Here is a 24,718-nt window from a genome sequence, read left to right on the forward strand (position 1 = left end):
TGAAACAAAAAACAGCAAAACTTTATCAGTGGCACAAATGAACACAGATTCAGCTTCAGGAACCTTGTGTGTGTGTGTGTGTGTGTGTGTTACCTTTGCAGCGCAGACATGATAGATTCAGCTCTGCAGCACTGTTACAGCGAGCCAGTGAAGAGTGTGTATGTGTAAGGAGACGGTTCGCTTTTACTTTTTCCATACTCAGATGACCATGACAGGCTGACAGAGAGAGAAAGAGGGATGGAGAGAATGAAGGGAAATAAAGAAGGGATGAATTGGATGGATGGGAGTTTGACAGACATAACGTTAATGTCAATGGAGAGATGGAGGGGTGTATTTGGAAAGGTGTGTTCAAAATACATTTTTAGGATTCCTAATTATGCTTTGTCAGGTTTTATCACTCATGTGGAAAATTATATAGCTTTTTAATGCAACTGTTTAACAAGATTCAAAGACTAACATGCATGATGAATGAGGAAATTACCTCCCCCTCAAAAAAAAGTTATTTCAGTTTTGCTTCCTGTGGCAAATTTGCAAAATGACAGTCCATGGTCTTCACTTGGTGCCAGCAAAAATCATACTTTAACACCAAAAACACAAGAATTGATTGTGAAAGGCGTCCGTAAACCCACTTTGCATGCCTTTCCAAAGGAAGAGGACTCAGACTCTAAGTAATATAATAATATAATAAAAAAATAACAGAAATGTTACATTTCATATCACCCTGTTCACTTAAAAGTTGAAAATCAGCTGTGATAGTAGGTATTTTTACTTTAGGACCCATCACCAACCAAGCAGAGCCCAGAAAACTCTCGGAAAGGAAGGGTTTGGAACCATCAGATGCTACAGTTTTTCTCAGTGGCTTTGGTACATTTCTCACAACACTGTTTACATTTGCACAACAGTTAATGCATTTCCCAAAAACAATTAGTCATTTGTGCACATCATAGTAGCAGTTTCTCATTTCTTCCAGCAAATTGCAAACGCTTTTGGACATGCACCAATTGCTTTCATACAACTCTCTGCTGTTCATAACATTATCATTTGCTTATGTCATGTCAGTCAAAATTAACTAAAGTTTTGAATGCTGAATAGTCATCCCATGTAAAACTAATAGTCCTCCTTTCATTACTTGAGCCATTACAGACAAAAATGTCAAACCTAATTGTCAAAATCTGCTAAGCAAATTTTATATACATTTTTTTTATATTTTTTACCTGAAAATGTCTTCTGAAATGAACAACTTGATGGATGATTTACAGACCTGTGTTGTAGGTTCAGTTCCAATATGCACTGCAATACTGTTTACAGTTGTGCACAGCTCTACCCAAAGGAAGTTTATGTTTGTTGTAAATAAGGGTGTATTTATTCTTTTGCACAATGCTGTGAATAAATTGAATCATAAAGAGCATACTGTATGTAGTAAAAATGAAACATACATATTCAGTGTCTAGTACTCAGATACCTCACTAAATGCAGTGATGTCTAACTTTACTGTAGTTTTCAGATGGCTGTGCAAATACTATATAGTGCTGTCTTGAGCATTTTCAGGAAGTGTCACCAAAATCTGACTTTTTTTGCATTGGAAAAAAAATATAGAGTAAACTGTCATAATGAAAACATGACAAAGCCATTTGACTATCTATCATAAACAATGGTTTCAAGACTTTTCATCTTGATGACACTGACACTTTCAGTGACATAAATACTTGCTTTTGTGGAATGAGCTATTCATTTTGAGCAAGTGACACGCTTTTGCAGGTTATTAGCTAGGTTTTGCAGTTTGTACTAATTGTTTTGAGAAATGCATTAACTGTTGCAAATGTAAATAGTGTTGTGAGCGACTGAGAAAAACTGTCAGTCACTGTCAAAAAAGGCAATGCTCCAATGTATTTTCATGCGGAAATTTAAGTATTTGATCCTGAATGCAGGTGACGCGGTGGCACAGTAGGTAGTGCTGTCGCCTCACAGCAAGAAGATCGCTGGTTCGAGTCCAAAGTCATATGGTATAGGTGAATTGGGTACGCTAAAATTGTCTGTAGTGTTTTTATGAAGAAGTGTGTATGGATGTTTCCCAGTGATGTATTGAATTTGGAAGGGCATCTGCTGCCTAAAAAAACATATGCTGAATAACTTAGGGGTTCATTCTGCTTTGGCGACCCCAGATTAATAAAGAGACTAAGCTGAAAAGAAAATGAATGAATGAATGACCATGAATGCATATAAATCGCTTAGAAAATTAATAAACAATAATAATACAAAAATAGTAAAGGTGTTACATATAACACATTTGCACTTTATGATGAAGAGATGGCAGAAAATACAGTTTGCAGGCTAAGACTGATTGGGTGAATTAATATAATATAATAGATAGATATAACATAATATAATAAATAGATAGACAGACAGAGACAGACAGACAGACAGACAGACAGACAGACAGAGATGTGTTTGTGCGCATGTGTATGTGAGATGAATGTACCCAAATTGTCATAATGTATCCAAATAGATTAAACATGTGACTTAAAATGTAAACACAAGAAAAAACACTTGTGAATAGACAAATGTGCATACAATCTTGGACATCAAAACAACTAGCTATGATTCGATTACTATTAAACACTCATGAATTTTTTGTAAAAAATGTACACTCACGTTAAATACAGACACACATAAAGACACAGCAGCACACAGACATTCATATTTGCTTCAACTTTCACCAACCATTAAGCTTTAGAGCAAATGCCCACTGAATATATAGCGCCTTCATAAAGAAATCAGACTTGCTGCTCAAAACTGCCCTGTTCTCTGTGATATTTACATTTCAAACACCAATTTTGTCTGAAATAGTGACATGAATTATAAACTGGACTGGCCTTTTTAATCAACATGTTTTTTGGGGAATTTTTTCCTCAATGAAAACAGGCTGTCTTTATGCCAATGAGTGCTTCCCACTGTATGCTATGTGGTTTCTACAGTATTCTGTAGGGTTTTTATGTGCTTTTGTACTGGCTTCAAGGTAAAGTGAACATGCCCCATGTTGTGTTTCATTCAAAAAAAAAAACACAGAGGCCTAAAAATAACAGTTCACCCAAAAATGACAAACTGCTTTTTGCATAACATACATTCAGGTCATCTGAGATTTAGTGAATTTTGTCTTCAGTAGAACAACAGTATCTTTAGCTGGCACTGTGGTCCTTGGTGTTTTACATAATGCAAATAAATAGACAAACTGTGAATAAAAGCTTGCGTTTCAAACTGTTTTGAACATGCTCAGGACCGTTAGGCTGTCCATCAATGATAATAATAATAGAAATAATTCATTTCATTAGTTCAGTTTATGGCACAGAAGGATTGTTTTACTTCATAAGACATTAGTGTATCATCAGGAGCCACAGGTATTAATTTAGTTTCACCTGTATATGTATTTACCATTATTTCAGAAAAAAAAATCATCTTTATTGTTCTTTAAAAAATTCACATCTTGGATGCTTTTACAGTAAGCAAAATAACAGCAAATGTTCATTTTGGTGAGAACTTGAGATGGCTTTAAAAGTAAAACCCCATAAACACTAAACTTCATTCGTAATTCAGTGATCAAGAGAAGCCTGATTACTTCAACAAGGCACTGTATATTCAGATTACATACAGCAGCATGTGAATCGCCCAGCAAAACAAGTACAGAACATGTATACTTAAAAGCAGCCTCCTCTTGTCTCCCCTTATCTTGCCATCACTTGATTTAAAAACAAATCTTGATCAGATATTCTTACATAGCATCTCTGTCATCTAAATCCTGGGTCACATTTGGATATGGAGGCTATTACCCTAGCCCCCAAAAAACACTCAAGCAGGAACCAGGGAAGGAGAGCAGGCTGGTTTTGAGTTTGGGACAGAGGAATGGTGTTGGTCTGAAGGGACAGGAGGGAAAAGGAGATGAGAAGAGGCCAGCGAGGGTTTTTCGTACCGTTGCCTGATTCGATGGCAGCAGGCGAGGGGGCAGCGAGGTCATGGGGGAGGAGAGGAGGCGGGGCATTCTCCCATTCACCTGCGCAACAGCGTCATGGCAGAGCACAGCAGAAACAGCACAGCGTTATGGACAGACTGGCTGACCATTGGTGAAGTTTGTGTGTGTGTGTGTATTGGGCTTGTGTGTGTGTGCACTTGAGCACAACACACACACAGACCTTAACACTTTCACCACATCCTCTGGTGCTTTCTAAGCACAGCAGCCAGACACAATGAGCAGGGCTGATCTAACACACACTCTCACTTTTTCATCCTTCTTCAGACATATTTGTCCCATGCACACGCTGCAATCACCATTTAATATTCCAAGTCCTTTCATTAAGCATTCATACTCAATTTGTGGAGGAAAACAGGCAGCAGAAATTAGGATTAAATAAAATCACCATAAATCAAAATCGTTCTGCATTTTTTTTCTCATTGTGCAGACAATTTTACAATTCAGCCGTTGATCAAATACTGTATATTTCTCTCATGCAACAACATCACTTTTATTCCCAAATGACCTGCTTACTAGTTTTACTGCTACTAGAAGTAATGGTAACACTTTAGGTCACAATTCACGGTATTAACTAACCATCAACTAACACCATTGCCTTAATAAACTACTAATTAACCGCTACTAATAATTAGTAAGGTAGTAGTTTGGTGTAGGTTTCGGGTAGGATTAGGGATGTAGAATTAGAGCATACTTTATAACTACTAATAAACAGTTCACATTTTAATACTACGCAGGTATTAAGGCAGTAGTTAATAGCATGAAGTGTGACCCAAACTAAAGTGTTACTGAATTAATTAGTAGTAAATTCACTCAGTATATGCATCACAATAGAGTAACACTTGATAACTACACACCATGAACCCTTTATAAAGCATTAACAAATAGTGAATTCGTTATCTGTTAAGCATTAACTCTACATTAATAAACGTTAGTAAGCAGTTTATAATTACAACAACATATGCTCTATTCTTGACTTACAAGCAAATGTGTAATGTGCAAAATAATTGTGTTTTTATACTTTGTTAATGAATAATTTTTTATTACTAAATTAAGTATTGTATTATTTACAAACCAGTTATTTAAGCATAGTTGGTGTTTTTTAAGATCATTCGGAAAGCGTAAGTAAATGATTAATAAACTATTATATATATATATATATATATATATATATATATATATATATATATATATATATATATATCTTATTATGTAGACATATACTAATAGTTCATTTGTATGTGAGTAAATGCTTGATTAACTTATTCATTTCTATTCATTTAGGAAACTACATCAAATGAAAAATAAATCTTTGCAACCTGATTAAAAATAAAATTACTACAGTTTAAGCAGTCACTAAATAACATTGAAATGTTGTCTCATATTATACTGTAAATTATTACTGTTATTGTTTTATCCAATTTTTTGTTGTATTTTGACACTCCTAAGTCCGCCTCTTCTTGTCTTGTTTCTTTCTTTGAATAAGCGGAATCTGAACGCGAGTAACATAAGACAGTCCAGTGATGTTGTTTTCGAAAAATGTTTAACAACAACTTTTCTAAACTATTACACGGTCAAAAAACTGTCTTGCTTCCATCTTCATGACAGCATCCATTCACGGAAGTGACATCAGCATATACTGTACTCTATAATAAAGAATTTTATTACTTAGTGCAGCATATTTTGCTTTTCAGTAAGTTAGCCTTTCACATTATTAGTAATTTAACAGAAACAAAAAAACAATGAACTTATGGCTTTTATAATTATTGTTCATTTGATCCTGAGCCTTTAATTGTCTCTTATAATGGAATTTCCGAAGCATAAATAGCCCTCACTTTAGATTAGGTCACAAAACTGCATGAAGTTGTGGTAATAAAGCATTTATTAACATACATCGTACCCATTACTGTATGCCTTAATAATGAGATTTATAAACTTTGATTTGAATAGTTTATTAATCATTAACTAACTCGTTCTGAATGATCTTAAAAACATCCCACTATAAATGGTTTGTAAATACTGCACTACCTCATTTAGTAATGCAAAATCAATCAGTCACAAATTATGAAAGTACAATTATTGAGCACATTATAAATGTAATTTATTATGTAAAAATAGAGCATTTGTAGCTGCAGTTATAAACTGCTTGTCTATTAATGTAAGAGTTAATGCTTAAATAATGAATACACTATATGCTAATGCTTAATAAACGATTCAAAGTGTGTAGTTATTATAAAGTGTCTTCTCTGTTATAAAGTGTGTTCCCTATTATTATCTTATCTATTACCTATTATTGGTTTGTTTCTAGAGTTATCATATGTAAGTGGCTTTGGATAATAATATTTGCCAAAATATAAAATGTAAAAAAAAAAAAAAAAAAAGAGAGAGAGAGATTATATTGAGATTATTACATAAGCTCTCACAAATAGCCACTTTAAGTCTAAGATGAATTAATCAGACATTACTGTATAAACGGCAGTACATGCTTACATTTTGAAAATGTAAAAATATTGAAAATAAACATTCCTTGGGCTAACAACGCAACTCGTAATAATTAGATGTTACAAAAACACCAACATAAATTTTCCTTAACTTGAAACCAATTGTACAATTTACAATGGTTTAAGAAATATTACACAAACACACTCTTTGTCCATCTGAACGTCCCTAGCTTCTTAAATGATTACATCCAAAGCCCGAATCAATAACTAATTTCTTAACCAGTTCATTTACTTGAATCTAAATCAAGCCAACAGGACAGAAGCGCAGGACAGGAAAGTGCTGATTCACTCCAGTCTGCCTGTCCTTCCTCTCTGATGAGCTGAATTATGAAACCTGAGCTCCAGTAACGCTGTGTCCTAAAGCCCGGATGAAAATCTTACAAATTGCAAGGACACTTGTGCTGCAGCAACACAACAGCTTCTTAGCATGCATGGCTTTGTGGAACTGCAAAGGACCTTTACTCTGTAATGCACATTTAATTTAAAGCCAGTATTGCTGTATTACATGTCAAACAGAATGAAAAAAAAGGATAAATTCGGATTCATTTATTAAGAAAATGCTTTTTCACGAAGGGGATTAGACTGTTGAAATCCACCATTTTGTGAAACAGCAGTGCCATCCTTACATTCTCACTACATCAGTACTGACTGCTTATTCAACCTCCAAGTGTCTGTTTTCTTTATCCAGTGTGATGTGTGTGCATTAAACTCACCTTGAGTGGGACCGTTGGGACCCCAAACCCAGCGTTTATTCCTGTTCTCCAACTGCAGGCTCCGCTCCAGTGATCTCCTCATTAGAGCCTCCAGACGCTCCTGCATGTGTCGTTCCAGCACAGGAAACACCAGACATTATTTTACCACTGGATATTTACATCAACAACATCAGTGCTAACATTCTGGGTGCAGATATGGATATTAGTAGAAGAATACACTACCCATAATTCAATATGATTGTTTAAAAGTTTGGAGCTAATAAGATTTAAAAAAAAAAAAATTTAATTAAGAGCTGTGATACACTAGAGGGATGGAAAAGACACTTATAATGTTACAAAACCAAACATCAAATTGATGTTGTTCCCCAACATCGTGGGATGTTGCATTTTGTTTGCAAATGAAAATCGGGTTGACATCAGAACCCAACATCAGGCCAACATCAATGTTTAACGTTAAACAGACAGGTTACTTTCCAACACAACCTAAAAACAACAAAATATCAAAGTCTAATGATGTTATAGCTTGACGTTGTGTGGATGCTACATGTATGACATCTATTAGATGTTGGATTTTAGTTGCCATACCTGATGAATAAATGTCAGTATTTGACGTCAATATTACGCTGGTTTAAAATGTTGGCTCGTTGTTAGGTTTTGGTCACTTTACAACCCAACTTAAAATCAACCAAATATCAACGAAATATCACTTCACGTCGTTACTGAATGCCAAAATAACATTGTCTTTAGATGCTGCTGACCTGAATCTAACCTAACATTAACATCTTATGCCGTTGTGTGTCTGCTGGGAAGCTGTCTATTTCAAATGAATGCTATTTTTTATCTTTGTATTTATCCTATATATCCTAAATCCTATTTATCCTAAATCCTATTTATCCTAAATAATCCTGACAAAAGTTTTTACAAAAAGATATTATGTAGTAGCACAACATTGATAATCATTATAATACTTGTTACATCAGCATATTAGAATGATTTCTTAATGATAATGTGACATTGAAGGCTGGAGTAATGGATGTTAAAAAGAATCTGGAGCTTTTAATCATAATAATATTTAACGGATATAGTGCTTTTGCAGTCTTTTGGCGAAATAGATGAAGACTTAAAGAGCACGAGGGATTCTTTCAACATTAAAAAAAAGTTTCAACCCCAAACCACTGAACTGTAGAGTCATCCCACATCACATCCTCAGGTACTACACCATCACTTTCAAATATCCATTCTTATTTTTATGGCTTTATATGACAAGCATTTTCTTTCCTTTTGTTTTTGACAGAGAGCTAGCCATATCAGTGTGCAAGACAGATCATCAATAATAACTTTGTAAAAGTTTAAATGATGAACAGTATGCGCTGACAAAATCAAGTATGTCATTTGCAAAAAAAATATACACAAACATGTCTTACAATCACAGCATGTTATAACCTGAATGCCCCTATAGTTTTAGTTATGAAAGTAAAATGTATCTTTGTATGTTTTTTTTATTTATTTAAATATATTCATTCATTCATTCATACATTTTCCTTTGGCTTAGTCCCTTTATTCATCAGTGGTCACTACAGTGAAATGAAACGCAAACTTATCCAGCATATGTTTTACACAGCGGATGTCCTTCCAGCTGCAACCCTCATACACTATCACATTTAAACACGGCCAATTAGTTTATTCAATTCTCCTATTCTCCATGTCTTTGGATTGTGGGAGAAACTGGAGTACCCAGAGGAAACCCACGCTAACATGGAAAGAACATCCAAACTCTACACAGAAATGCCAACTGGCCCAGTCAGAACTCGAACCAGCGACCTTCTTGGCAATGACACCATCGTGTCACCCTATTTAAAAATATGCTATAGTGATTTTAGATTTTTACAAATTGTTAGTCAAAATATGTTTGTTTTTTAAATTCGCCAACAAAAAAAAAAAAAGTTTCAAAGAAAGGCAGAACAGAATTTATGTGAATTTCAAAGCAACACTTGCAGTTTGTTCCTGAATGAATCTAATTTTGAACAAAGTGAGCAGCCAATGATCCAATGGCCCATTCATTAAGTCTCTTAATTTATGCATGAATCAGCCATTTTCTACTAAACATTTAAATCAATGATTTAAAAAAACTCACAAATGAACTAACAAAAACTCATTTCAAAAGGGACCTGCTGCAACAGATCATCAGTTATGTGCAAAGCGCCCAAAAAACACAATAAAAATATTGTTTCTTTATTGTTTTTGAAGAATTATTTAGAAGAAAATATTTTGCCAATATTGCATAGCCCTATTTAGCATCACCTTCACGGATCAACCTGTGTTTGCATCTATGAAAAATGTTTCCAGCAACATTTGCTGAGTCCATCATCACCTCCTCCGCATGCCACCATGTTCCTCTTTCTTTTTTTGCCAACTCCTTTTAAGGATCTGCCTTTCCAAAATGAACATAGTCCTGAAAGCTGACAGTGAGACAGATGAAGGCCGTGTTGGACAAGAATAATGAATCCACAGCTCAGCAAGAGACAAGGATTAAAATAAAGTCTGATCTGATCTGGCCAAAATCCCTCTGATTGGAGAAGTATCACAAGCTACTGACGGACGGCACCCAGTAAACACTCACAGGCTCATAACAGATAAATGAGTGCGTAAGAATAGTGTCTGCCCTGTGGGTGGGTGATATTACATGGCCAGGCTGGAATTCATTGCCACAGATACAGTGCATGTCATTTCACACAACATAAAAAGTTGTGATTCTTTTTTTCCCTTAAATTCAGATGGTTTCACATGGCACCATATGAATTTATTGACAATAAAGGACTAAATTTATTCATAATACAGGCCTTTATTCTGCTTGAGCTACTAGAGATTAATCACAACAGATGTTTGCTATTAATAGCAAGGCCAAACAAACATCTAATTGCGTCCTGACATCTGGCATATCAGAGCCATTTGAGAAAACAGCACTTGAAAAGTCAAGAGAAGAACAGTACAATCATCCGGTGAGTTGCTCAAATCAAAAGAAAGATTTTTGGAAAAGAATTTGGATTCCCTTGACTCTTTGTTTGGACACCAAGCACTAAGAGATTTGGATTTGGATTGGACTTTGATAGTTTGAGTGAGACAAACTATAGGGAATGGACTTGGATTGGGATATAATGCACCTTTTACTTGATGTATAATGATGAATTTTATGTTTTTGCTTCCTCCAAGTTATATTGTACTCCTAATAGTTGCATTGTGTCTATGTCCCCCTGACTCATACCCAAACCATAACCCTCTTTCTACCTTGCATTGTATCTCAGAAAATTCTATACACATATTTGTATACATTTATATTACTTATATACTTGTTATTTGCCATATGCTTGCCATTCGCTCTGTATTGTACTTTGCACAATACAGTTCTAATCTGATGTAATATAACTGGGATTGAGATTTCTGACCTTCTCCTCCTCCAGCTGCTGTCTCCTCTTCTCCTCCACGGCTGCTCTGCGAAGCTCCTCCTTCTGCCTCTGCTCCTCCAGGCGCTTCCATCGCTCTTCAACAGTCTTCTCATACTGCAGTTGTGCCCGTCTCTCCTTCTCCTTTATAGCTTGCTCCCTTGCGGCTGACGGAGAGTGAGACAAACTGTTGACTTCATTTTGGCTTGTTACGGAATACCTCCAACAATCTTATTAGCACTGTAGGTGCATCCCGAATCGCATACTTATGTACTATTCTGCACCAATAGTGTAAATAGTACGGTGGCTGAGAGAGCTTAATGTGCTGCAATTTAAGAAACACAGGCAATTACAAAACACGTCAGAAAATAAGAAATAGTCTTCATCCGTTTGACAGCACCATATGCTACAACTCCTCCCAACGCATACACATTAATAAAACGCGCTGCTTTTTCTCACAACACAAACAATTTACTAAAACGCGCAGCTTTTTCTCACAATACAAAAAGAACACAACACAACAGACCCAAAAAGGTGATCCAAAAACTTGACGGACACGGCTGTGTTGTGACTATTGCTCAGTGAAGTTGTATGTGTGATCTTTGAAAGGTTAGTTTTTTGTGTGTTTATTTTAACATCCTGATTCCCTTGTCTTTTGTATATATTAGCTTAAATCACCATAACCTAAATAGCCAGGCTGTCACGTTTTAGGGTCTCATTGAAACATTTTTATTGTATTCCAAACTAATAAAGAGTGTTGTGAGAAAATGCAGTGTGTTTTTGTAAAATGTTTTTGTAAGAAAATGCAGCGCATATTAATCATTTGTTTGCGTTTGTTACAAACCCTTTTTTTCAAAGTTAATTCATCAGGAGAATGCAACATAAAGAGGACACATGAATCGTGTTGTCTAAACTAATAATCTTATTACAACAAAACAATCAAACAAATCATGTGTCACAACTAAGCAAGAATAAAGAATCAAAACCAGACCGGAATTAAGAGCTCAGGGGCCCCTGGGCACATTGTCTTGTAAGGCCCCTACCCAGCTGCACCCCTATAGTTGAATTAAGAAATAAGAATAATATAATAATTTTTAAATAAAATGAATCTATAATTTGTTGGCCACATATTTAAATAAATCATATATAGTACATATATATTTATAGTCTACAAAGATTTAACTTATTTTTCAAAGCATTGAAAAAAAAATACTGAAAATTAAAATAGTGAAAATTAATGTTTTTTAGTATACTTGTTCAAGTTCACTGAAACAGTACTATACATAATATAGTACTAATAATAATATATATATATAATAATAAATATATATATATATATTTTTTTTTTTTTAATGTATAACTTTTACAAACGTACAAAGCATATTATTGGCATGGCATATATCACACAATGCTTCTCCAATCCAGTTCTATGAATTTGAGTCTTTTAAAATACACACACTTATTAATGATGTACTGTCTCTCTCCTCCTCTCCCTGTATTTTCTCTACTCTCGTGATGAAGAGTAGGCAAACAGTTTAGATCAACTAGATTATTAACCTAAAAGTATCCGAAATCACACACACTATACCTCTTTTCACTCCGGTCTCTCTCTTTTTCAGGGCCTTTCTGTCTCTCTCTCTTTCTCCCTCTCTCTCCTTTTTCTGTCTGTCTCTCTGACATGTTGAATCCAATCCTGTCCACGCTGCGCTGCCGTTAGCCTCCTCCGCCTGGTTAATGCTAGCTTACTCATCTAATGTTAACATAATGCCTTTCTCTATACCCTATTCTCCTTGTTTATCATGACAGTATATTTTGAAGTACAAAATGACCATTCGATTGCATTTACATACCAATCAAGCTCAGTGTTGCCAGATATAGCTGACTTTTTCCAGCCTAAAAGTGGTTTAAAACACACACAAAAATGTCCTAAATATTAGATTGATACTTTGTTTCATTTTAATTCATTTAAATTTACTGAAACTAACCAAGTTACTTTAAATGTCATAATTTTAACCATACAGCAAGGATCACCAGCAATCACAGAACAACAACATAACCGGATCACATCAAAACACCGACCTTCTCACACACACACACACACACAGTGCACTTGATGTTGTGTAGATTACACTACACATTAGAGTATGTTTTATTTTCAAAATGGGGTATAAAATCATCCCATTGGGCGTTTTAAATTCTTTTTAACATAATTAGGTGCTGCTTGTCAATCAAAAAATCTATATTTGTTCTTGCTGTCAATCGCGGTGGAAAAATGATCGATAAAAATGTGATAAACTGCTGTGAGTTTAACCGAGATGCTCTGTGATACGCGTGCACGTGAAGGGGAGTCAGATTTGTCCGGGGAGTCAGATTTTGATACATCTTTCCTTCACCTCCTCTTGCAGGTGAGCCCGCGCGGTTTGCGCTATGCACTGGTCACTACTAACTGAACGAAGTAGAAGCACACAGTTACATTTTGTTAAATAAGTTACACATAAAATTACATTTCAAATCTGCTCAAATTTTGTTAACCCGCATATGCCATTTTTACCAGCAAAATCTAATTATAAAACCCCCCCAATTGAGCAGGGAAACCTCCCAATCTGGCAACACTGATCAAGCTGCACATAGCAAAACCATAACGTGCCCCATTGTTTTTCTATGTCGTTTTTGCAGAGTAAAATATTCCTTGATAAATTGTACTTTTCCTTTTGTTGCAGATAGATACTTGAAGAACTTGTAAGGTCATCAAAAGCGTAAATCAAGAACATGTCACATTCACATATTAGTTTTGGCCACTTCTCGATACCCTTGTATTGTACTGCATTAAGCATTATATTGCAATGTAAGTTGCATTGAACAAAAAATATCGGCCAGAAGCGTAGATTCAAACAAAATTTGAATACTAAATTTTAGAATCACATTATGAGTCACTCTGATTTTATAACACCCACACATACAAGAACACTTACCCAAACTTTTCTCCCTTTCCTCACGTCTCTCTTTGGCAAGTCTCATCCTGTCATCTGTCTTCAAATATCCTTCCAAATCTTTGACAGAGAAACCCAGAAACATAAAAACAAATATAAAAACAAAAGAAAATAGAAGCTTTATCTTTTTAGACATCTTCTACTGTGTATGCTGTCAAATAAATAATCAGATGAGATGGAAGACGTCCACTCAGCACCATCAGAAAAGGTGGGACTTACATTGTTTACCTGCTTGTGCGTTGGCTGGATGGCGTGATGGTGATGCATGTCCATTGGTCTGAGTTTTCTTTTCTGTGACAGTGGGTGGAGTCAGGGCATCCGCTTTAGATGGTAGGAAAATAAAGAATAAGAATAAAGAAAATTCTGTCAGTCAGATGTCAACATTGCTTATTAATTCGTTATTAATTAAAACCTTGGGTTGACATCCTTATTTGCATATTTGCAATGTAAGTGTCTCTGACTGAACAGTCAGTTAATGTAAAACCTTTCCAGAATAATCATTTCAGATTATAAACGAAAGAATAAAACAGTAGTTACTATAATTGAGGGGTTTTCTGTCATTATTAAGCTTATTTCAGCTCAAACTTTCTGCTCAAATGCTGGTTGTTTCTGTTGTGTATTCCAGAATAGGGTTTACATGGTGGCTGAGAGAGTTAAAACATGCTGCAAGTGAAGAAAATGCATGCAAATAGAAAAACACTAACAAACCGAGAAAACATTTCCATCAGTTTGCAAATTGTCATAATAACACATGAATGTAGAAAGCCCAGCTGCTTCCTGTTTAGATTCAGCAATGTTGTCAGACATTTTTTGACAGGCGAACTCTTTGTTTATTTTAACGTCCTCGTCATAGTTCATTGTTTGTATACTTTTAATCTTGATAATCTGACAAATTGCACAATTAGTCTTAACAAAGCATGTAATTTTAATGCCATGTTAACAAAAGATACTCTAAGAACAACTGTAGGTTAGAGAACTAGCACATCAGATTACTCTAAAAACTCACCTCTCAGATCACAGACAACACAGCTGCACTACAAAAAATGCGTTTCTTACATAGTTTTTTTTTTTTTTTGTCTTGTTTCTAGTCCAAATATAATCTGTCAATAGGGTAAGCAAAATAATCTTGTTTTTCGATTTGTGATAAGATTATTTTACTTATTCCATTGGCAGATTGTTATGCCTGATTTAAGGAAATCACTTAATTTTGGCATATTATTTCTTAAAAACAAGACAATATGTTTTGCTTGTCTAGAAAATGCTTCTTGATTTGAGAACTTTTAGATATTTGGACTAGAAACAAGACAAAAAATCTAAGTAAGCAAAGCATTTTTTGAAGTGTGACTCTAAAAAGGAAGCAGCTAGGTTTGTTCATTCATTTATTCATTTTCTTTTCAGCTTAGTCCCTTTATTAATCTGATGTCGCCACAGCGGAATGAACCGCCAACTTATCCAGAATATGTTTTACGCAGCGGATACCCTTCCAGCTGCAACCCAACACTGGGAAACACCCAAACATACACTCTTACACTCATACACTATGGCCAATTTAGCTTATTCAATTCACCTATATCGAATGTCTTTGGACTGTGGGGGAAACTGGAGCACCCAGAGGAAACCCACACAAACACAGGGAGAACATGCAAACTTCACACAGAAATGCTAACTTAAATGCTGTAAGGCAATTGTGCTTCCCACTGCGCCACCGTGACACCCCTGGGTTTGTTATGAATACATTTTCATTGTGTGAGAATTCACCTGTATGTGTGTAGTCAAAATGATGAAGATGTCCTCTCAATTTGTTAGTGTCTTTCTATTTCTATGCGTTTTCTTAACTTGCAGCATATTTGAGCTCGCACTGCCTCCATAATTTTTGGTTTGTTAACCCTGCTTTTAATAATCATCTGTGAAAGAATCTATGAATTCGAGTTAGCGGTTTAGAATGATGAAAACCCAGTGTTACATGCAGTGTAAAAAAGTCCTTAGCATGACTCAGACATTGTAAATGTATTTTCAATGCTAACGTTAGTTTTGATTTTGATTTCCTGAAAAAGCAAGAACTTATCAACAATCATGTATACACTCAAGAAAATAAAAACTTTTGCTGCTTGTTCAATCTACTTATGTAAATGAGTTAAAACAGCACAATTCTTAATTTTGGGGACAACCTAATTGTTTTATGTTTAATCCACTTCAATTTGTAAAAACAGTGCAGTTGATTGATTTGTGTTGGGAAAGCATGGCGGAATAGTGTGGAACCCTGCATTTTGTGCAGTGTACTTTAAGTACACTACTTGACAAAAGTCTTGTCGCTTCCCCAAGTTTTAGGAAAAACAAATAATAATTTGACTTCTAGTGGATCATTTGGTATCAGAAGGGTTTATATGAAATGCAAAGGCCTTATTTTACCAAACTAAAATATGATAATGCCTAGATATTTAATTATTTAATTAGGACAGTAAGGTCTGACTTTGCTTAGACAAAAGTTTTGTTACTTAACAGAAATAATGTACATTATAGAATATAAGGTCATGATGCAGTGAAAAAATAATTAATATTGTGTATGACTCCCATGAGCTTGAAGGACTGCATCCATACATCTCTGCAATGACTCAAATAGTAATAAAGTCATCTGGAATGGCAAAAAAAGCATTCTTGCAGGACTCCCAGAGTTCATTATAGTTCTTTGGATTCATCTTTAATGGCTCCTCCTTCATCTTATCCCAGACATGCTCAATAATGTTCATGTCTGGTGACTGGGCTGGCCAATCATGGAGCACTTTTACCTTCCTTGCTTTCAGGAACTTTGATGTGGAGGCTGAAGTATGAGAAGAGCTATCCTGCTGAAGAACTTGCCCTCTCTTGTGGTTTGTAATATAACGGGCAGCACAAATGTCTTGATACCTCAGGCTGTTGATGTTGCCATCCACTCTGCAGATCTTGCGCACGCCCCCCATACTGAATGTAACCCCAATCCATGATTTTTCCTTCACCAAACTTGACTGATTTCTATAAGAATCTTGTGTCCATGTGGGTTCCAATAGGTCTTCTGCAGTATTTGTGATGATTGGGATGCAGTTCAACTGATGATTCATCAGAAAAAATCTACCTTCTGCCATTTTTCCAAATGATTAACTAGAAGTCAAGATATTATTTGTTTATCTTACAACCGAGATCAACAACAAGACTTTTTTTCAGGTAGTGTACAACAAAACCACATTGGATAAGTGCATTCACTGAAAATACAATTGATTGACCTTGTATTTTTCATAAATGTAAACCGCTTAACAATAAGTACAGTATTAGTTAAATAAAGATGCAGTGCGTAATTTCTGCACCATCCTAACAGCACTGAATCAAAACAAAAACACTGATTATTGAATATCCGAACTGTTTTCTCAAACACATCTCCCACCACACACTTCACCTTTTATATTACTTACTCGGTTTTACTGAAGGGCTGCCTTGATTGTTTTTCTGGTAAGTTGGTGAGGCGTGACCATTACTCTGAGGCCTCTTTTCAGGAGTTAAAGGTGAGGTCATAGCGTTATTAGCTGCTGTAAAAAAAAAAAAGAGAGTGGGAAATAAATAATTGGTTCAAATGGCAAGCTTCAATGTTGAGGAGACCTTGACATACATAGCTGGCCTTATTACACTGATATATTGTTTGATATATAGAGAAACACACACATAAAAGTGTAGGAAGAGAAAATAGTCTTTTTACTTATTGTTCGAGTCTATGACAAAAACAGACAGCGTATTCATTCTGAAATGGATTATAAATATAAAATGTGGCCAGTAATTTTTTTTGCTGTATACACTTCATGCAAATACATTTCACAGATGCATACGCTTAATACAGTCAGACATTATATCAATTATCCACAGGGATTTTCACCCACTAGAACACATAAACACCCTCTGAAATAAACAATCCACTCGTGATCAATATATCAGACAGTTTAGCACTGAGCAAAATTGCATTTCGTGACTGGAAGGGTACAGTCGGCGCTGACAATAAACTATTCAATACCACGAGGCCTCTTAAATTTCTCATTTATTTTCTAACTGACAAAGCACTGAAAAATGCCTTGTGTCAGATTTTGTTTTAGCTTTGTTACGTTCAGTTTCCGACCTATTTCCTTCCTCTCCATGACGTGTCCTTAAAATAAACTGCTCACTCATGATGGTGTCCTCTGTCTGCTCTCTTTCCTTTTGCTCTCTGCTCCTCTATCTCTATAGTTTCTCAACTCAGTGAACAATAAATCAGCAATACAATTCAAATACAGATACATTAAAAATAAGCTGTATTCCACAGAGCCTACAGCAATTTTAAATAGTCAAGTGTCTGATAAAACTCAAACTGATAACTGCTCAACATAAAACCAGTTTAATCAGTATACATTTGCGTAGCCTTATTTTTGGGTGCCAAGTTCTCTTCAGTCAAGTCTCAATAACCTGGCGCACTGGCCCAGTGGATAATCTATCCATATCTATGATAAAGCATTGTCTGCCTATGGGTGAATAGAGTGCAGTTTGGGTTTGTCCCCTTTTTTCAGCAGCACAGAAAGTATTCCATTAATTTTTCCCATAAGGATTTAAAACAGGCTGTTGTTAAAATGTTTAAGCTAGTAACCAATCCAATCAACAAAGAGAATTGTAATAACTTTACTCTAAAGCAAAGTACAAAAATGTGTGCTAAATAGCTTTGATAAAGGAAATACTTACAATTAAGCATTCATTCATTTTCGTTTTGGATTAGTGCGTTTATTAATCAAGGGTCGCCACAGTGGAACCGCCAACTTATCAAGCGTACGTTTTACATAAAATAACAAAAAGCTGCAATGTTTATATTTATTTTTATATATATGTATATATATTTTTTATTGTTTTCTTGTTTAGTGTTTTTTTACTCAGAAAAGAAAGAAACCAATGTATTAACCCTAACTTTTAAACACATCAAATAAAAACATTTGATATTGTGATTAATTGTCTTTTTTGTGGGCTCTAAATGACAATATTTTTGTATTGAATTGTATATTATCACTCCTTTATAGAAATAGTCTAACAACATTCTATTCTACTAAAAATATGCTATTTAGTTGGCACCAATAGCCTAGTAGTTAAGTGTGCCAACATATAGCACCATAGTGCTCAATTCGATTCCCAGCTCAAGGTCCTTTGCCAACCCTTTCCCTTTTTCTGCTCTACTTTCCTGTCTGTAACCTCCACTATCCTTTTTAAATGAAAGACGAAATACTCCCAATATGACCAATACTTTTCTGTCTGTGAACTTTACTATCCTCTCCAATTTAAAGGTGAAAATCCCCTAAAAAATAAAAAACAATTATTTCATTCATTCATTTTCTTTTCGACTTAGTCCTTTTATTAATCAGCCAAACACTCTCACATGCACACACACACACACACAACAATCAAATTAGCCTATTCAATTCACCTATAGAAACCAGAGGACCCGAAGGAAACCCATGCAAACACATGGAGAACATTCAAACACCACAGGGAAATGCCAACTGGCCCAGCCGGGACTCAAACCAGTGAACTTCTTACTATGAGGCGACAGTGCTAAACACTGATTCACCATGCCACCCATGACAATATATTTGTATAGAATTGTATATTATCACTTCTTTATAGAAATAATAGTCTGAAAATATTTTATTTTATTTTATTAGAAATCTGCTGTTAAACAATTGTTTTAATACAACTCAATTACAACAAAAAGATTAATTCAGCAAAAGGGTGCATTCGATTACCAACCACAGACCTGCTACACCTGTTATTGTTTATCCTTTGAAGGGAGTTAAATCTATATCCCTGTAGAAAATGAGCAGATAAACTAAAGCATGAAAACTACAGATTTCCCTTTTGACCATCAACATGAATGAGATCACAAATAAAGCAAAATTATATAAAGATGTAGGGGACATTCTAGCAGAATCGTACATCATCTGTGCCTGAAATAAAAACAGAAATACAGCGAATAAAAAGTATTTCATTAAAAAACTTTCTAAAATGGACTGATGGTTGATTTCTGCGAGTTGTTCTGTAAAGGAGTATGTCATTCATTAGGTTCTTAGATTTTTGTTCTTTATTAAAAACACTTTACAAATGTACAATCCCTGTCATTGTCCTTGTTCTCAGCCCAATTGAACCTATGCTTCAATAGTTTTGTTGTTTGATATGTTGAAGAGGTTTCTTTTCATGCTTTTCCTTTGATATTTATTTTTATACAGTTGCTTTGTTATATTTATTTCTTTAATTTAAGCACCTAACTACCTCCTCTAACAGGTAAATGATCATTTATTTATAGCAAATAATTTTCTTTCACAGTACAACATATTTTCACTGGAAGTCTGCGCAATAAATAATCAATTGCACTGATATCTGGTCTTTTTATTAATCTAGGTTCACCACAGCGGAATGAACTGCCAACTACAAATTTATTCATTCATTCATTTCTTTTCGGCTTAGTCCCTTTATTAATCTGGGGTCACCACAGCGGAATGAACCGCCAACTTATCCAGCATGTTTTATATGCAGCGGATGCCCTTCCAGCCGCAACCCATCTCTGGGAAAACTACAAAAATATAATACAGATAAACTTATTATTGTCCCCATGTTTCGGTCAGTCCTGTCACGTTTGTATTAAATTTAACATAAAATACATGCAACACACCTTTTAGGCTATAACTCAAAGGAAGTGACATCATTTGATGGAGAAGCTTACAGTGATCGAGGATGCTTTCTCTCATTGAATTTGTCATCTTAGAACTGTAAGGTTTTATCTGACATTTTTGTTATTGAGTTATTGACATATTCGTATTAATTGACAACTTATTTACATTATTGCATGTTTTTTATAAGTTGTTTACATTTTAAGACTTTGTATTTAAAAAAACAAACGTTACTCAAATACTGTTTGCTATGGAATGCAAAAACTTTAAAGCTCAATATCTCAAAATAGGTGATGAATTGTATGATTTTATGTTTGTTTTTGTGCGTTTTTTTGAGGAGGGCAAGCTTAAAGGTCAAGCCCTGTCACATTTTTATAAGTAAAAATGTTTGTTTCTGGTAGAATGTCCCTGTAGGCACTGACATGTTGTAAATGAAAAATACTTATCAGCTAATCACAATCTGGATTATCTTTCCGATTTTTTTCCAATACAACCATTCATTCATTTTATTTTCAGCTTAGTCCCTTTAATAATCTGGGGTCGCCACAGTGGAATGAACCGCCAACTTATCCAGCATATGTTTTATACAGCAGATGCCCCTCCACCTGCAACCCATCACTGGGAATCACCCACACACTCTCATTTACTCACATACACTATGGATAATTTAGCTAACTCAATTAACCTGTATGTCTTTGGACTTGTGTGGGAAACCGGAGCATGCAAACATAGGGAGAACATGCAAACTCCACACAGAAATGCCAGCTGATACAGCTGAAGCTCGAACCAGCGACCTTCTTGCTCTGAGGAGACAGCTTCCCACTGTGCGACTGCACCACCTCCATACAATTAATCCAATACTAAAACAATTCACAAGTGTTCCTCAAAATGTCACTAAGTGCAGTATTTAGGTTTGGTTCCAGCACAGTAGCCTGTAGAGGCAGCAGGACAGAGACAGTTCTGCGGATGCTGCTTATATATCACACACACTCACACACAAACACACTAACTCAAAGGAGCTCCTGAGCCGGATGTAGCTCTCCATCGATTTCCCATTAAATTAATTTGGCAAATGGACGTGGTTTAGTCTTAACGGCTCTAATCTCATCAGAGTTTTGACTTCACAGTGTTGGGCGGTGTTCGACCCGTCAACTTTCGAGAACCTCCACGAAAACACAACGCAGAACAAGAAATAATGGGCTCGCTCCATCTGACGAGGATAAACAAGCAAACACTAAACAGCACGCAGTTACAGCAGACGAGCACAACTTGAAAAAGTGAAAGGCAATAAATGAGAGCGCGACTGAGATGCAGCAAGGCCCGTTGCGATGTAAACGCACAATAAATGACGGGTTGAACTGCTGTGTCTGCGGGATTAAGTGTGAAGCTCCTCAGAATGAAAGCATCTCATCTGGGAGCGTCAATCATTGTTCTCCATCGTCCCGCTCTAAGCTAGTGTGCGTCGTAAGCATATAAACACACGAGCATGTAGGCAAGTCATTGTTCCTCTCACCCAACACACTCATGCTAACAAAGCATCGCAGGTACGTTTACTGAATTATTGTTACCTTTGCGCTCACCTGTCGTTGAAGTGTTGACGGGGTTCTCCGCCATCTTCGAACCGAAACCTCCAGCTCTTCCAACCGCAATGTCACTGAGAGAGCCGCAGCGAAACCGCTACCCCCAAAAAAATTCAAGCCAAGAGAAACAGCATAGCCAGCTCCTCCTGGACTGCCGCTGCGCTGCTGGGACCCGATCCGCTTTCCACAGCTTCAGCACAACGCGCTCTCTGCCGCTATCGCAGATTGCTAGGTTTGAGGAGTTGAATCGATTATGAGAGGAAAGTAACGTCAAGTTAGTCTCGCCCGGTGGTAGGGGTGTTCTTTACCAGTCGTCCGGTAGAGAGAATGTGCTAAACGCAGTGGCGGTTGAGGAGTCTGGTGTGAGAGGCTGGACAGCGCAGTAGTGCTGAAACACTGAGTGACGTCATCGACAGCAGAGATTTCTCCGTTTCGAGCTGTTCATGGTAATAATAAAAACAAGAGACAAACGCGGCAATCTAAACACGGAATACCCCATAGAGGGCAATCTTATTGAATTGCAAGCATTATTGATATTATATTAACTTGTCAATCCCCTTTAAAATTTGCCTTTTAAATAAGGTCAAAGAAGTGCATTCTAAAATAGGTTCCCTTGCAAAGCAGCTTTATCTAAATTCATGGATGTTGACAATACTTTTGTCACACGTTTTGTAATATACACGAGGAAGACTTATCTATAACTGTGATGTCTCTCTAAAATGTTGCTATGATGTTAGTAGTGATGTGTTATTTGTGCAAAGAAATGTTAATTACAGGATTTCTTTAAAAGATGTCATCTGCTGTTTTTTTTACACAAAAAAACATTCGAGTTTGTTAATTTTTACATCTTACAATGTAAATATTTTATTCATAAACAGAAGTTTGGAAAGTGTAGAACAGAATGCAACATATATTTATAAAAAAATGGAAACTTTGAAAAAGTCTCTAATGCAAATTAATAACAAAAATAATTATTTATTTATTTTTAGCACTATAGACTATATTTTATTTGGTTTATTTTTACTTGTTACGTTTTTGTTTTATTATTATCTATGGATGTGTTTTTAGTAATGGTCTTGGATATAGTTTGTCTTAATTTGTATTTGTACTTTGTGTAATGTTTCGATGCCTATAATAAAAAACTAGCCGATCATGGCATTTTCCTCTGACACCAAACTATTTTTGTATCGTTTGTCATGGATGCAAATCCCTCACTGGCATTGTTTAGAGCTAATGCCCAAAACATTATTAGGCTATGCCTTCAACATTCAATCTCTTTGATACTAACATTGGAAAACTTGCAAAATAAATGTTTTAAAACTTATTTATTCTTTATTCTGAAAAGGCACCTCTGCTTGGTCTAATTTATTGGAATAGAATAGTTTTGTTTATTATTAAAGGTTATTTGGACCTTGCTATTAAAATACCTATTGGTAAACGAAGTGAAGGAAGTGATATTCAAATTGTTCAGATGATAGGCTCCTACTGAGTTAATAATTTTCTTGTTAAATGAAAATATAAGCATATATTGATTTAAACTGCTCTTTTTGTAAAATGAGACCTTGCACACTTCATTTAAATAAAGAATTGAGTAGATTTGTGATCGATAACATTAATCCTAATTTTTATAGTTTAAAACATATTTTATTAGATTTTATTATTATTATCTCAAAAAAGGAAAGAGTATTTTATTGTTCATTTAAGTTTTATGTACATTTTTTATCCATAATAGGTCACATATACAATTCTTTTATTTTAGTTCTTAAAAAAGAAGTTCAAATGTATGTCTTAAATAACAATTTTTGTTGCAATAAAAAAAATGTATTAATTTGTGTAATCTTTATTATATTTACACAGCTTAATACCTGCTTTAATTTAATTTTTTTTAAAGTTCATTTTTCTTTGTGTAAATATTTTTTTTTAATTCTTCTTAGATTTAACTATATCTTGACTGGATTTTAGGTGTTTATTGTTGTAGTAACTACTGTTTATTCCAAATAAAAATATATATTGATAAAATATGAATTTACACTTTCTATGCTTTACACCAATTTATTTGTGCCAAAACTGAAACAAATCTAACAAATAAAAACTCGAGATAACAGTAACCAAAATGAATAGTAGACCTAAACTCAAATTAATATGTTGGGGGTAAATATTTAATATATTTTAAAATATGTAAACAAATTTAACAAATAATAAATGTAAATCCTCCTAAGAGATTTTGTAGTTTGTTTTTTGCAATAACTCATCTTTACATATTTATCTTTCCATTTCTTAAGATGTTACGAGACCGTTCTCCTTTTTTTATGTATTTAACTTTAAATTTTCAATAAATTTTGTTGTTTAAGAGTACCAATAATTGTCTACAATGACTGTGAAATGGATAAAAACATTCATATTCAAAGAGGGGTGTTCTTATTTATGCGGAGCACTGTACTGTACTGTATATTAGAGTAACGCTTATTGTATAGAGTAACAGGTCCTTTTATTTTCCCACAAATTACAAGACTTTGCATATTCAGCAAGACTATGTAAACCTACAGGTTTCGACTTCTGCTGCCAATTAAACGTGACATACATTTGTGTTCAAACTTTAAACCAATTTAAATGAAAAAAATTTAAAGTTTAAAGTTAAAATGAACAAAAAAGTCAAAGGGAAGTGTTATATGACCAACGAATGAGCCAAACACTGAATCACAGACAGAGTCAGCCCACAGTAAATATAGGAGTCTGATGTTAATGCTCGCTCTCCGAGTGCACAAAGCTAGCTCT

General features: G+C 35.0%; 1 protein-coding gene across 39 annotated transcripts in view; it reads right to left on the minus strand.

Annotated features, from left to right (window-relative positions):
* Positions 1-22,718, minus strand: part of map7d2a (MAP7 domain containing 2a) — a 41,123-nt gene extending 18,405 nt beyond the window's left edge. For 3 of the 39 annotated variants that reach the window (XR_012405644.1, XR_012405645.1, XR_661573.5), the window contains exons 1-8: positions 21,932-22,302; positions 17,109-17,222; positions 13,885-13,986; positions 13,648-13,725; positions 10,679-10,842; positions 7,236-7,335; positions 3,965-4,045; positions 94-216 (exon numbers count right to left, since the gene is read on the minus strand). Coding sequence is in view for 23 of the 39 variants with exons in the window: in NM_001327937.1 (NP_001314866.1) it covers positions 94-216; positions 3,965-4,045; positions 7,236-7,335; positions 10,679-10,842; positions 13,648-13,725; positions 13,885-13,986; positions 17,109-17,222; positions 21,932-21,977 (808 nt within the window). In the remaining 16 variants the exon portion in view is untranslated. 39 annotated transcript variants of the gene reach the window in all.
* Between the last annotated feature and the right edge of the window lie 2,000 nt (positions 22,719-24,718).

The sequence above is a fragment of the Danio rerio genome, chromosome 5 (assembly GCF_049306965.1).
Source record: "Danio rerio strain Tuebingen ecotype United States chromosome 5, GRCz12tu, whole genome shotgun sequence".
NCBI classification, from domain to species: domain Eukaryota; kingdom Metazoa; phylum Chordata; class Actinopteri; order Cypriniformes; family Danionidae; genus Danio; species Danio rerio.